This window comes from Pleurodeles waltl, chromosome 6 (genome assembly GCF_031143425.1).
Source record: "Pleurodeles waltl isolate 20211129_DDA chromosome 6, aPleWal1.hap1.20221129, whole genome shotgun sequence".
In the NCBI taxonomy this organism is placed as follows: Eukaryota; Metazoa; Chordata; class Amphibia; order Caudata; family Salamandridae; genus Pleurodeles; species Pleurodeles waltl.
Window position 1 is genome coordinate 1661886382 of NC_090445.1, and position 16534 is coordinate 1661902915.

General features: G+C 41.6%; 1 protein-coding gene across 2 annotated transcripts in view; it reads left to right on the forward strand.

Annotated features, from left to right (window-relative positions):
• Positions 1-13468, forward strand: part of INPP5E (inositol polyphosphate-5-phosphatase E) — a 238358-nt gene extending 224890 nt beyond the window's left edge. For both annotated transcript variants that reach the window (XM_069241603.1, XM_069241604.1), the window contains exon 11: positions 12276-13468. In XM_069241603.1, coding sequence (XP_069097704.1) covers positions 12276-12408 — 133 coding nt within the window. In that variant the 3' untranslated portion in view covers positions 12409-13468. The remainder of the gene's footprint in view (positions 1-12275) is intronic.
• The last annotated feature ends 3066 nt before the right edge of the window (positions 13469-16534 follow it).

Sequence of the window (16534 nt, forward strand, 5' to 3'; positions counted from 1 at the left end):
CATTAGATGTGTTTGAGCTGTTTCGTGCTAAGCTCTGAACTGTACCCCCCTTGGCTAGGTTTTCAAAAAGTTCTTCAGCCAGTTCATTTCTATCCATATCGTATAGGTGTGATGATGTCAAGGCCTCTATCCAAGCTGCCCCCCTCAAGTTAGTTGAGAAAAGAATTTGGGTGTATAAATAGGGGACTGATGGCGCTCAGGAAACTAATTGGCCACAGATCTCATTGGGGGTTACCTACACAAGGGAAAACACCCCTCCCTTAAAGGTTAAAAAAACCCAACAATGATAAATATACAGTGAGGTCCCCCCTCGTATTTCTTTGTTATATAACAAATTTAACACAGTTTATCAATTTTAGCGGTCAAACAGGTCAAAATTCAAGTGAGTAAAGTTCAAATGAACGCAATCTTAAATATCACGCCAGTCTTCATAAAGTCCAATTCCATCCAGGATTTATTGGATCACATCTTCTGCACATCTTCTGATAATCAATAAATAACATGAAGATACATCTTGAGCCATACACATTGAGCCAACACGTGTTTCGTCTTGGGATAATCCTTTTGTCCCCAACGACTTCTTCAGGGCTCTAAATTGTGAATACATAGTTTATATTAGAAACCAAAATGCTCAAGCCATGTATTACTTAGTGTCAAATTTAGTGTTAAATTTAAAAATATCCTATAGAGAAGGACAGTGTACACCAGATGGTGTGAGAGGAATAGTGATTCACCTAATTAACAAGCCTTATAAACCCATGCCAAATAACCAAAAAAACAAAATACCATCACCTAACGCACCCCCTCATTGGTGCACTATCAGTTTAACCTATATCAGTGGTCACAGTGCTAACAAACACCAGGAAGAGTCAAAATCATCAGTAAAAGCAAAAGAAAAATCCATATATATAGTGACAACAACCACTTTTAATTCCCCACACAGGATAATCTAAATAGGTGCATAACGGGTGCTCTGCTTTGCCGTGGAAATTCAACATCAAACGGGCACATTTTGGCTCTTTAAAAGGTTCTACACAGAAGATGTCAATTTCTTTCTTCCTAAAATAACCAGTTTTCTCTAAAATCAACGTTATCACAATCTTAGAACAGAATGTAACCCTTGAGCTCAGAAAAGTTGCAGATAGATTTATATAAACATTTTCAATGTCTTTACTTGTAACCAATCTCAGGGCCTCAATTACCATTAATGAATGCAAAATAAATTGTCTATTCAAAGGACCCAATTCACCATTAAACAAAGATGCAAAGTTCAGCATATTTGATTTTGATCCATTTCCTTCCGGAGTTACCAGAGATTGTTTCAGGCCCAACAAGAGAGTTTAGTAGCGGGGGGGGAAAGTTGAGCCTCCCCATTAAGGAGTCTATAGGCCATTAATATGCCACTGTGTAGGCATCTTCCCCCGGGGAGGAAACTAAAGAGGGACACACTAAGTCCTGTCTCACTTCTTGAAGACCCCCTACAGCCTACCTCAGCCCTTTCACTATCATATCCACCAACAGGCTGTATATCTCTGAAGACATCATGTTTTCTAATTTCTACAATTAAAGACATCATCTAACAAAAAGACTCAAGATTTTCTCTTTACCTCATACTTCTTCAAAACCCTCAACGTACCATCAGGGATCCCCTATCCCCACCACATGATTGGACAATACATTCTGTGTGCTGTGGCCAATTTGTTTCGATCATATCCACCAACAGCCCTGCTCCCATGACCACCATCTTCATACATCTTATTTATGCCATTATGATTCTCATAGGCAACTTCCCTCTTAGTAGGAACTGACCCTGTTTCCTGACGGGCAGTATTAGATCCTGGCAAAGATGGTGTAAGTGAAGTAGAAAGTTCTGAACAACCAAGCACAGAACTAGGGTGAAGAGGGACATCATTCAACCTTTCAGATTTTACAAGGGAATCCGAAGGTGCAGGCTCAGGAAGAATAATTGCAAACCTTATTTTTTTAGATTTACAGTTTGTAATTCGCTATTTCTTTTTCCTTTTGAGAGTTTTCCTCTGGGGCCCCCCGAGGTCGGCAACCACTCACTGAAGGGCCCCATTAACAGGCTCTGAAGGAGAGGTAACAACAGAACGAACATGTGGGGACAGAATTCCACCAGAAAGAGCTACTTCTTTAGTGAAGATCTGAAAGACGAGTAAGGTTTTTCCCATCAACAGTGCCTTTGGTTCTTCCTGATCACAACCCTGAATTATATATTTTAACAAATAAATGTTATCCTCCTCCAGTTTTGCTCAGAGTTTTTACATTAGTTGTTTTAGAAGAGAAAGACCCTCACTTGCAGGGCTTACCCACTTAAATACCAATTTCCTTTTACCCACATTATTAACTTGGTCAACCTGCAATAGCAACTCTTTTACCTTTTGGCCCTGCAAATGAAACACACCCAAGGAGGTATGGTGTTGTACCCCAAAAAGGATAGAGGACAGCACATCCAGCACATGATCCGAGTTAGAAACCAATCTTTCCGGCAAAGATTAAATGGAAGACAACACTTTCTCAATGCAAAACATAATTTCAGATGAGACCTTTCCTCTACCATCCCCTCCATATTAGGCTGCTGCACAGTTACTTGTGAGACTAGAGACACTATAGATTCACAATGAATTACGTTTAAGTGCATTGAATTCATTGAGTTCAACAAGGCCGAAGAATGCCTTAGGAAAGGTGTGCTACAGTGCAGCGCATGCAGGGAAGGGCAGCTGGATAAACACTGCGAGGCCTCGTGCAACTTGCATACCCCCCCCACTCAAAGCCAGCAATCTATTTCAAACTTGCCTCCCTCTGCCCATTCTTAGAATAGATAGCACCAGTATCAGGCAAAATATAATCTTCTAACAAAACAGGCCCCTTGCCATGCACCTCAACACAGGGCTCAGGGGATTTTTTCCCAGCAGGACAAGTATATTGGAAGTGGAGAAACATCTTGCCAAGAAGACAGACCATAGGGTCTATCTGGGCAGATCTAAGCCCAGCTCCTGATTTCTGGGTGAGCTGTTTATGGGGGCAAATTCAGAATGACTATTCGAAAGAGAATCTGGCATTACAGCCTCCAACTTCACAGAGCCCAATTCTCTATCACTGCATGGAATCGTTACCCTCAGGGCAACCGCCCCCACTTTTGCTGAACCAAAGGCACCCAACTGTGGGGCACAATTTGATGTTAAGAAAGAACTTTGACCAACTTGAGCTCCCTCGGAAATTAGGACACATTGTGAGGAAAGGGGGTCCAATAGAGAATCGACAACTTGATCCCTTCCAATAGCAATCACCTTTCTTTCCTCCTCTTTACCAGTCTTTATTAGGAAGCTCAAAGTGGAAGGATAGGACTTCAAATAGGACAACTGAAACTTCCTTCGACAGATTGTTTTTAGTTTCAAAGGTTTATTAGATGAGTTAGGGACACCAATGAAATGACCAGAGCGAACATATTTTTAAGACATGTAGGGGAGAGCAAACCCCACAGTTCCAGAACTTCATAAACCTGACTAGGGTTACTTCGCAACTATGTGTACTAGGTAGCTAAATGGCTAAGACCAGGGACTGATGGCTAATCCAGGCTGATGATTGCCATTCAGTTCTAGTAGACAATTTAAGAAGTAAAGGGTTAGGTTTAGCCGGTTTACAGGGACAAACATTCCCAGACAAGCACAAGTGACAAAGGCCCACAACGATTCCCAATAATATCCTGCTGTGTCCAACAGTACCCAGTTAGAAAAGCACAGCTATAAACGGCCAAGGTTGAAGATCAAGTTCTGCCACAAGCTTCAGGTGGCAAAAGATATATATATTTGAAGAGCCAAGTTGGACAATTAGGTGGATTAAGTGGTATGAGAGGCAGAATGGTCAGGTTGGCAGATTGAACAGTCAAGAATGAACAGTTAAGCTGATTAATGAATACTTTGCAAAAAGGATCCAAGCACCTCATACATATACCAGTGCCAACCACAGCGTAATTTCAGATTAAATTCCACAGTTGCACAATTGCTTTGCAACTATTTTAGACAAGCCGACAGCTTCAGGCCAAAGTTCACAGTTGAATAGGATTCATCAAATTATGGCATCAGGCATCAGGCATCAGACAACAGGCCCATGCACCGTACATGAGTGCCCCATCCAGGCTAGCTTCTACAAGTTGCACCTGGGCCACCAGACGACCCTCCCAGCACCTGCCACTTCACCTTTTTTCTCCTCAACCCGTACTCCAAACAACCAAGTAACCATGCGACTGGCAACCAACAGCAGGCGGCAAGCTAATTGCTAGCTGTGCTGATGCTATACCAGCACAACCTAATCCCCCACCACAGCATGCCAAACCTAACCCCACTCATCTCACCTCGTGAGACACGAGGGGGTGCTCTTAGTAAAGGAGCCAAATAGCTAAGAGGGTGGGAGGCAGAATGCAGCAGCACAACAGGGGACAAGAGGGGTCAACAGAGGAGAAAAAGAGAGCAGCAGCAGGGTCAAGGAGATGCAGCATACGCCCCAGCATACGCCCCCTGCCCGCTTCCATGGGCTGTTAGTTCACCATGTGCAGGCCCAAAAGTCTGTCCTGCTGCAGAAATCGCCAGCACCAAGAGTGATTCCACAAGTGGCCGCAACCCAGATGAAAGAAAGAGCGGGGATGGGTTGCTCCACCGGCTCCTCTATCGTGTCCCTCGGCTGCTCAGCACACTCCCCAGCTGCCTGCTTGTCTCCTTGACTCTGCATCGTCTCACCTGACATGCATAACCTGGGGCCAGCACGTCACGTTCGTAAGTTCTTACCCTTCCAGAATGAGCTGTGAAAAGGTCTCTGGAATGTAACCAGCAATACAAGATGCTGTGGGGAAAACAGAGGCAAAAGCAGAAAAGGGTCTAGCCATCAGCCACACAGGGCAAACTACCTTTAGCGACACTAAGCGAATTGCTCAAATATACTCCAAACAGTAAAGCTGAAACAGTCCCAAAGGCCTAGTAGTAATTTACATTAGTTATTTCTTCAGGCCGGGGGACGAGGAGGGCACCTTTTCAGAACTCAGCACCGTTAGAGAGGTCACTGCCAAAAGGGCCCCGTGTGATACAGCATACAATTCACAACAATCCAATCAAGGACTGAGGTTTGATTCCTCGAAAAAAGCAAATTATAACTTAAGGCACAGGAAATCGACATCCATGCCACAGTATTTCTTTCGGCAGGATCAAAAACCCAAAATCACCTCATCAACCTCTATTTAGGTTTTTGAGCCAAAGAGGGTAGGAGATCTTGCCTCCCCCAAGGCAACCCCAGTATCCACAATATCTGGCACGCAGTCTAGCACCAATAAAATGTCTGGATCATCTCTAAAAGTCTTTACACAGTGAGTCACAAACCCTGTGACTCAAAAAAAACAGGGAAAACTGGCTACTGGGCCTCATTCCTGGATATGTTCCAAGCAACTGTGACGCTCTCAATTTCCACTCTGAAAAACTGGAACCGCTAAACATCTTGGCTGTCTGTGTGACCAGCATAGGTGCCAAATTAGAGAACTTAAGAATTTGAACACACAGCTACAACACAATCCAGACTAAAATTAATGTATGTGTGTCCCCTTCATAGACAAATTAGGCTTCCTTCCAATCATGCTTCAACTATTAATAAATTACATAAAAATATACTTTAAATTACCCTCAATCAGTGTGGTTGATACAGACGGGGTTCTAAATATTGTACATAACCAGCACAATAACAAGCCATTTGAGCACACCAGGTTAGCCCTTGGGGAGGGGCTCCTACAATCAACAGGTTCAGCCTTGGGAATTTGAGTCAGCAGTAGGCCTCAGTTAGCAAGAGCTAGGCGATATGCCCCTGCTCAAACATCCCCGGTCGATGACAACAGTTGCATTCTAGGCGGTAAGCAGGACACAAGGGCTCATTGTATGCAAACCCACAGAGCCCTTTTATTAATAATAATAATAATAATAATAATAATAATATCATCCAAGGTGAATTACTTAACACTATGTTGCTAGAAGTTAAAAATAAGACTCCTCATCTTACAAAAAAACAATGCAAACGAATGAGGGTGTAAATAAACTTACAGTCCCAATTAGGACGCCAGCTTGCAATGGCAAGACTCCTCATTTGGAAAAATTGTATGCAATCTTTACAAAGGACAGTGCAACATAAAAAAATTGCTGTTCTCCAAAGATTATTTACAATCAACAATACTCAGCACCTTTATGGAAAATCAACCTACTGTGAGCAAAGTGAACATTAAATCTTCTCCAACCACAGGGCAGTGCCCCAATAGGTTAGGAGCCCCCATACACTAGACCACCGAATGCACAAAATAAAAGTAGTTTCTGAGGGCTATTTCACCTGCAAGTAAAGTAGTAAATGTGGAGCTAAGAGGGCATTTCAAAACACCAAAAATCCTTGACAGACCCTTCAAAGGGTCAATAGTAAGCTCTGAAACCCAGGCAGTTGTCCCACAAGTTTCAACACTTGAAGATCAGTTGGACTCCATTCAACCCACCATTGGTGATGAAGGTAACCATGCTATCTCGTGCTTGCTTATAAAGGATCTAAATTCCTGTTCTGGAGTGCTTGTCTACGAACAATTGAGGTCAAGTAATTAAGTTTCTCACACCAAAGGTGGACGCAGAACTGACCTTCTGCTACACAAAGCAAAAAGCCTGTCCATGGGATCTGAGCAGAGAGCTTCGTAAGAGCACCAAATGGGCAGTCTTCTCCCTGTCATCAGTTACAGATAATGGAATTTCTAACTATGAGTCGGGCAAATTCAAGTACACAAGACAAACAATAAGCCCTCTGTTTATATGTCGTCAGATGAGAAAACAGCAACAATATTGCTTTCGGTTGTCTGATAGAAGATAATGCACCCCCTTCAGTTACAGACACTCCTCATCCCTAGTTATGTCCCAAGAGGGCGCCCCAATGTCCTGAATAATGGAAATATCAGACTATTGAAAAGTAGTAATGAACTTCAATTTATCGAGCCATCACATATTGATAATATTATGTTCTTCCACTGAAGGCCTCTCAGTAAAGTGGTGCTCCTAGGAGATAGCAACTGCTGTCCTGACGGAGAACTACCTCTTTTTATCCTGGCCCATAGCCCTCACCACATGCATTGAGGAGACATACCCAGCAGTTTTGTCAGTAGACCTCAAGTCGTCAATTATTTGACCGACTCAAAAAGAGAACAACTCCCTATGTTTTCCATCCTGAAGAATGCCGTCAGCAAACCCATAACACAGAGCAAAAAGGGTGGCTAAAATCAGTACATCATTCCAAACTCCAAACACCCATGCTTTCAGAACAACAGTCAGGACTTGACCTGGCTTCCCAATGCGCTTCTCATCCAGTCAAGGAAATGAATTGAAGCCCAAGATGCGGGCATCCCAGATGTAGACGCTCGCCATGAATCCTTATGAATTTGTTCTTGGAATGTGAGTGGTTTGTAAAGTAAGATTCACAATGCTCAGACTTTAAATTACTAAAAGAATTTCAGCGTTATACTTCTGCAAGGAACATGGACCCTAGATCTAGTACACCTAATAAGCTTTTGCAATTTCAATAATCGAGCAAACAAAGCCAGAGTCCAAGGTCGGCCAAAGGGTGGCCTGTCAATCTACATCACATCCAACATTATGATCAGTGCAACCAATTTACATTTTTCCTGGATATTGAGTGTAAATCGACAGTTGGTCAGCTAGCATCATTCATTATTTGTCCCTGCTTAACATTTACATCAACCTGGTAAATAGTGAAAAAAGAAAAATAGCAAAATGGTGGCAGCCGCTGTTGACCTACCGGAAAGCCAGTTATAACCGTGCTGAAATCATTCTTTCCGCTGATTTCAACACAAACCTTTTATCCCTTTCTGCTGACTTTGACCAATTCGACTCACAAGGCCTGACATAACAGAATTCTGAAAGAGGTCTCCAAAGGCGTAAAACCCAACAAACTAGGCGTCAGGATTTTGAAGGCATGCCTGGCCATTAGACCGAGGATCTTAAATGGATGCTTTGGCAACGACCATCCATGGGCAAACACCTGAATCACGGCTAACAAGAGCTCGATCATTGACTTCACCCTGGCCACCCTTAGTCTATCAAAATTAATAAACTCCTTGAAAAAAGTAAAATGGAAAGGCAACCTGACGCACAAGATAAAACAGCAGTGCGAATCACTACTGGAGCAGGCCCTAAATGCTTAGATCAACCCAATGTCAGCTTGTGAGGGCTTCGCCAAAACATGTTTAAACCTTCATATCAGCACTTCGTGCAGCATGGAGCACACATCAAAAAAAATCCCAAGCACCAAATGAGATAGGAATGACCTTAGCTCTGTGCCCTAAAAAAAGAGGAAAAACTGCCATCAAAGAATCTTGAGGCAAAGTTCTAGGAAATGACTACTTTAAAGAAAAGACTCCAAAGACTTCTGGAATATAGCAGGTTGGAAAAGAGCTCTTTTACCACCCTCAACGTTAACAAATTACCTTGGACGTGCATTTTGAAGGGCACTGGCTGAGGAACTGGTGGATAGCAATTTCATCTCAACCACCTCTGCCCGGCTCTCTCAAACAGGTCTCAAAACAATCTTGTTCATTGATCTGCAACTCAAAACAATTATCAAAAAGAGTCCTGAAGTAGCTTTGGTTCCTAATGGGCTGCCACAATCTCTTTTTAAGACAGTTCCTGCATTTTGGGCAGACGCACTCATCCCAATGTTCTACTAAATTACAAACCAACACATTCCTTGAGTCGTGGAAAGGGGCCATCCTGTATCCTATCTTCAAAGGCAGTTCCACATTGGATCCACTAAATTAGAAGCTCACCGCTTTACTGGACAAAAATTCTACACCAGCCTTCTATTCTAAGATCTATGCTCTTGGGTGTGTGAGCTGAAAATCGGTTAGCTTAATCAGACCAGATTCCTTCCTGGCATGGTCTCTTCCCCAAATCTAGCATCCCTTAGTATGATGGCCAAAATGGCCTACAAAACAACCTGTTTTGTTTACCTAAAGGCCGACTAGACTGACAGGTCACTGCTCTGGCAGAAGTTTGCAAACTAGGGGTGCCAGGTAAACTCCTGACAGCAATACAATTGCTGTATACCAAAACATGGATTAGCATCAAATTTCGCGTTGGAAACAGCTAACTAGGAGGGTAACTATGAACATCGGTTTTGTGTGCTTGCTCCAACTTTAATATTGTTATCTCTTGATGTCCCGTCCGAATTAGATCTGGTAAATGCCAACACTCCGAAACTAGGAAGGAACGCCCAAGCCAGCATTCTCTATGCGGACTATATTGTACTATTAAGCCAGACCACAAATAAAAGACTGCTGAATACCCTTGGCAAATACACAGCAAGAAAAACTCTTGGAAATCAACCTAAAGAAGACAAAGGGGGTTACATGTGCAAGGAACAAGACAAAGGCTGGTCCTTGGCATTTAAACAACACCAAGCTCTCTCAGGAACGTGAGCATCTTGTTGTAACCATCGATGATTCCAGATGCTCCTTTATCACCGAGAAAGCTGCAATGAGATCTAAGACTGCTTCACTATTAGCATCTTTCTTCACTTTAGAAAAGGGTTTGTGGGGCAAGTCAATGACCCTGCTGCTGCGACTATTGAATGCCAAACTTCTGCCTCATATTTCTTACTGGTGCCAACCCTTGTGTGCCGTGAGGCGCATGTGTTGATGACATTTAATCTCAGGACTTAAGACATCTCTTCTGTTTGCCTCCCAACGCATCACCTACACACATTCAAGCTTGAGTTTGGCTTTGTAAATCAATGGTGTGCAGGGCAAGAAGCATTCATGAAATTTTGTTTCAAACTAAAAACCGCCAGCCCAACTTCGCTGGACCACCAGCCCTGGCGAGAAATATCAAACCCAGATAAGACATTGACTTTCAGAGACTTCCTTACAAGTAGTTTGAAATCCCTTCAAGTACGGCAGTTATGAGACTTGCCTCTTTCTTTTGGAGCTTTTAAAAAACAAATCAACAAGTGCATGCACCAGCAATCTAGCCAGGAAGAAATAAATACAATTGACAAGAGGTGTCATGCTTGGATTGTGATAAATAGATACAGACAGTTCGGTAGGCAATCCTACCTGACAGTTGCTACTCGAAAATGATCAAACCCCAGTTTAAGATCCAGCTCATGGGTGATTTCGCAACTTTTGACTATTGGCCCAGGTGGCTGGCAGATAATACTGATACAACATGCAGATGGTGCCAACAAGAATCAATATTTCAGATCATCTTCACTTGTCCGGCACTCCTTGCAGAGTGTGAACTCCTGTTGTATCCTCACTTCAATTCCCTGGGAGTGCGTGGCTACAGACATGCTGTCGTAGGACTATCATCAGGCTTAACTCTCACCTAAGTTGTTGCCCAAGGACCAACATATTCACATTCACACCTTTTCTTTAACCGTTCTGAACACCTTGGCACTTTAAGAACACTTGCACATGTTCTTAACGTTGTCGGCACTTTGGCATTTTAAGTACAAATCAAGCTTTAAGCTAATGTTATTTTATAATGTAATTTTTACTCTTGGGAACCCCAGATTTCAAGCATGTTTTAAACCTGCCAAGGGAAATATTTTACATTTAGTGTGTGTTGGCTTTTGCAAAGCTTTTAAATAACTGTTAAATATAAATAAATTTGACCTTGTGGAGCAAACAACGCTCTACAACATCTGGGCCAATCTGCTGATAGATTAAGCTACTCATTTTTCTCTGGATTACAGAAAGGGGCTCCTTGCTACATCAGTTGCCTATTACTCAACTTGACCTGTATACTAATATGGGTCGCCTGGACTATCTGCATAGTGTTCCCTTGCATTCGGTACACTACACAGATAGCCAGCTTTCTACAGAAAGGGAATACATACCACATCAGCCTATTACATCCCAGGGTAGTTCATCTAATCCTGAAACTTTCTATCTTTTGTTCAAGCATATCAAGATCTTGGTTCAGACACACCATACCACAACTGTATTACCTGAACAAACAGATGCCACATATGTGGTACCTGTGGTCCAAAAGGCGAGTAGAGCTAGATTCAGCAGGAAGAGGCAAGCAAGAATAAAGGATACATATTGACAAGTATTAGAGCTTCCCATCCCATCTATCTTTTGTACTCAGCCCACAACAGTAACACCAGTTGTCCTTTCTCCTTCCTTTTACATGTTCACCCTCCAAGAACCAATATTCTTGAGTATCACACCACTCGTCCCCTTGGCTACCCTGCCAGAATAAAATGAAGATATTGCTAAAGAGCTGCTTCCTGTGTGTGCTACTGTCTACTTTCATTTCAGAGGAAGTGGGGCAGAGCTAGGTAGTGTTCCATGGTGAATGGGTTTGTGCTTACTGTTTCCCTGCTCCCACAGGAATAATAGCACCAGGAACACGAGATGAGCTGCTATGTGATAGTCTATTCTCAACTTTGCTCATGTTAATTCTGCAAATGTAAAAATACAGGGCCAGGACACGAGGAGGCATTGGATTCTTTCTCTCAAAGACGGAGCAGTGGGTATCCCTGTCAAACACGGTGACATCACAGCCGTGGGAAAGGGCTTCATATCACTGCTTCACCCTTAAGATACAGGAACCCATTCATAAATATTGAATTATAGATGGATATCTGGAAATAACAGAGATCTTTTTCACTTAGGGTATCTCAATGAAAGATGCTCAACAAATCCAAAGCTCGAGTTATCTGTGATGTCACTCCGAAACCTGAGATCTTTTGAGACGCGAGAGAGGCAGGAAAATACGAATGACACCGCCAGCTGCCATTTTGCAACATCACTCGGGTTTCTAGAGGCCTGGGCAATCATGTTCTGGTGGGGCATAGATAAAAATCATGTTGACCTAAGTTTGTTGGCATCTTTGACCAATTAATTACACTGTGAAACAACTTAAAACCACTGGCACACTAACGGACTTACAAGTGGTGCTCTTTTTACACACAATCATGTATTTCTTCAACATAGAATCTCATTCAGTCAGCATGCAGTGAGCCTACGTTCTGGTTTCAGGAGAGAATCCTGGAGGAATTCAGAGTAGCCATTTTAAGAATCTTGTGGGTTATCAGCTGGCTTTAATGACATGAAATTAGATACGGATCCAATACCTGTATTGTTTGTAAATTGCTTGTTTTTTAAAATTGTTATTAGAAGTTGAAAAATCTCTTTTTATTGTGTTAATACTTATTTCCCTTTCCTTCAGCATACCACTTTCTGCTGGCCAGTTTGACAGAGAGCTGTATTTATTAGGTATGAAAAGGCGAACAACCAGGGAACAGAGAAAGCGGCAGGCACTCAAGGACACGAAGACCAGTAAAGTTTGTAGCATTTCCTGACCAGGTTGAATGGAATGGTATTTTATGATCCGCCATTCCTCAGATCCTGAAGCATGTCAGAATTGGCAGGATGATGACCATATTCAGAGAGGACTAAAGGCAAAGCCATGAACGGGGTCTGTAAGGGCTAATTGTCTTCTGATGATGGACGATTATCAGTGTGATGGTTTGAGCAAAGAAAACAATTCTCGAAGGTCAAAAAACTTGCTATTGACAAATTCATCTATTGCAACCCACCAGAATATTCACAACAGAATTGTAAAATCCAAAGTTTGGGAATTAGAATTTATAATTAAAGATAAAATTCCTGCTGGTCAGATGGATCGCTTTGTTAGAGGGCCTGCCTGTAGAATAATTATGTTGCCACAAAAATGTAACTGTTGTCCTGCTGGCAGCAATATTTGGGAAATGGAGACAATCAAATGAGGTTCTGGAAGGATTATCAGACACCAGCTGTGAAGTCTTGGTAATTTACAGAATGACAGTGTGTTTGTCAAACAGTATATTTTCCAATGTAAGAACTTTTTAATCAAATGGGATTAGCAGTGCTAAGGCCATCAAAGCAAATTCACAGCTGGAGGAAACCTGATAAAATCCTCATATTAACAAGCCCTAGCTGTGAGAGCTCTTATATGTTTGTGAGTAAAATGACTCATATGATGGATCTCCGCTTGGCATTGCCGTTAGAGCCATTAAACTGCCATTTTGCTTGTTCATCAACAGCATGGAGGGGTTACCCGTGGAATCATCTTGGAGAAGAGAGCACACTGTCCACAATCTTGGAAGGTGTAGGCAGATGCGGACTTCTGCGGTGTAAAGCCTTTATTTGCAAGTCTGTTTTTTATACTTGATGATGCAGGAATAGAAGTGACTGATAATTTTATGTCCTTTTAAAGAATATGTGTTTCAACAGTCTGTGCATAATTGGTCTCTTAAAGTAGTCTTGATAAGGTTTTTTTGCAGGGACGCTTCACACTTGAGATTGGCTTCACTCACCTGGCCTTACGCCTTTTTATGTTACATTTGTTATTTATTTTCAATAAAATTAATATATTTTCCATTTTGAGTGTTGCTTTATTGCGTCGTTAAACAGGTATAGCACAGACATGAACAATGGACTACTATAAATCGCTATGTTAGTTTCTCTAACAAGGGATGATCACCCGATTTAAATTTTTAGAATAATCCCAACCGCTAGGCAAGACCTCAGAAACAACTATCTTGGTGGCACGTACTGCTGTATATTACATGTTTTGCACAGTACTGCCTTTTGGGGTCCCCATAGACTTATGGGTGTTTACAAAATGTCTGTTGGTGGTTGCAGCTCACCTTTGCCACACTGCTATTAGTGTGTTTCCATACCTAGATGGCGGGCTAGTGAAGAGCAGCATACAAGAGCAATGCCCCTTGTTTACATTCAACAAACAGGATCTCTCCTCCACACATTAGGCTTCACAGTCAATGGCAAAAAAATCTCACACTTTACCAGCAAAGACAGTCTTTCATGGGAGCCATACTGAATATACTCCCAGACGAAGCATACCTCAACAATAAGTGTGAGCATTTCAAAGGTTGCTCCCTCTCTTACCAGATGTTATGTCTTCTGACAGTGAGGATGGTTATCAAACTGTTGGGATAATGTTGTCTTGTATTGCAATAGCCCCAAGTGCTCACTTTCACACGCACCTTCTATAGGTGTGTCTCACCAGATAGTAGTCACAAGCGACTGGTCAGTGGGGCGATCAAGGGCTGTTGGAGCCCGGGGTTCATCAAAAAACAGTTATGATTGGACAATAACATATTACGGGGACGTTATTCATCGGCCACCAGCTTTAAGTGAACATCAACACAGACTCCTCCCTTACAGGGTGGGGAGCACTTTGGACAAACTTACAATTCAGGGCCAATGGTCTCCTCAGCAACAAAGTCTGTGCCTCAATCTAGAATTCATGACAGATCAGTTAGTGCTCCGAGTGTTTTACACATTGCAAAAGGCAATCTTAATGTATTTCTTGATAAGGGTGCATCTAGCAGCTTAACTGTAGAATAGACAGCACAAATCAATATTTAAATACCTGTTTAGGGAATGTACCAAAAGAGGCATTCCTCCAAAAGCTCCACCAAGTCTCGTCATGGTTTTCGTCCATTTTGTGGGCCTGCCTTTGCACGCTTTCCACTCTTTTCCACCCCAATTCCTCTTGTGGAAAGCAGCCTCCTTTATTACAGTAATTTCCTTAATAAAGACAGTAAACTGTAAGTCCGAATGTTGAAGGAGTGGATGTGCACAGCATTGCAGTGGATGTGCAATGCTGTGCACATCCACTGCATTAAGCAAATAAAAAGTAATTACCTTTGAGACATTTGGGTTGCCTACTACTCCCAAAGGCACACTGACTTTTTCTTGGAGCGTTTATAGGCAATCTTTTTGCTACCACCCTCTAATAAGGGGAAATCATATATGGTGAGTATGAGATCTGAATCTGATCCTGTTTATTCTTTTGAGGACTTCTCCACATGTAAATATATCCGTCAGATGTCTACTGTAGGTCATAGTTGCCAGATCAATGTTAATGTTTCAGTAGTACAAAACTATACCCAGGAAAGAGAGTTATCACAGTCCTCAGAATTTTCTTACATTCGAATCATGATTTCAGGCAGGTCAAAACAAATCATCGCAATAACGACTAGCTGGTGCAGAAGCTTAAAAAAAGGGATAACTTGTTTAACTAAAAAAAATCCTTATTAAAGAACCAAGATTAAGGAAGAAAAGAAGCACTATAAACGTAACACGGATAATCATCCAAGATGCAGCCAGGTGACAACTTTTCTTAGCATCTAGGTTTAATAAGGTAAAAATGTTTTGGACCGTAGTTGGTCATGGGATCAGATCCTACCATGCCGCTACTCATTTTTTTATTTACCACTTGAGAAATGGACTTCGTACATTAATAATCTCAATAAGAACAACTCAATCAATTTGTGCTTCCAAAGTTTGTTAGCCACACTTTAGGAATCTCAACAAATTGATATGTTTTGATTACTGAAATGCACTAGACTATCCAGAGAGGCAGGTCCCAATGGTAGACCCATTAATGTTTTAAAATCTTATCCGGACCTTTTGAGCTTATTGCTCCTGGAGGTATTTTTAAATATCCTTTATTTAGGCCACATTCCTCAGTCCTGGAAAGTTTTAATTCATCCAATTGTATAAAAAATTCCAAACCGATGATCCTAAATAGTATCAACTGATTGCTCTGATAAATAGTAGCAATTTCTTTTTTGCAAATTTCATATGAGCAACCTTCTTGATAGGGCAATCTATTCCAACTTTCTACCTCTTAATCAGGTTTCAGTCCAATCTACAATAGACAATATAATTGCATTTAAATTATTAGTCTGCGCGACCTTACATAGACATCTGACGCCTATGTTTGTTTCATCACTTGCTCTTCAACATTTGACAAGGTTAGACACAGAAAGTTCGAAGGAAATTTTATGATGTGGAGAATGGACTTTTTGCTGCTGCACTTCCTGGTGTCTCAACACGAGGAAACCTGGCTCCAATTAAGGTTTTTGAGGAGAACACTGACACCTCAAATGAAAATTTCCAACTGTGTCAAGCAGGGTTACTTATTGGCTCTATTACTATTTACCCCTGTATATTTCAGATTTTGCATTGCATCTAGACAACACTGAGGATGTGCCAACAAAGCTTGGTTGTAAGCCTATTACATATCTTGCATATGCAAATTACATTGTGCTTTTTCACTCAATTCATCCGGCCTGCAATCCCAGCTAATGAAACTTAAATAATATTTAAAAAATCAAGGACTAAAAAAAAATCAACCATGGGAAAATTAAAATGATGTCCTTTGGGAAGACCCAAAAATACATAACATGGAAAATCAATGCCATTAATATCAAACAAGTAAATGAACATGATTATCTGGGCCTAACAGTGGACAGCAAGTTAGCTTGGTCTGATCACATCTTTATGAAAGTCAAAGAAAGCAAACGTGGTGAAATCGACACAAAGATGTGCAAACAATTATTGTGGAAGAGCCATCGACCAGGCATTAAAACTTCTTAACGTGAAGCTAATTCCCATACTACTATATGCTTTTAT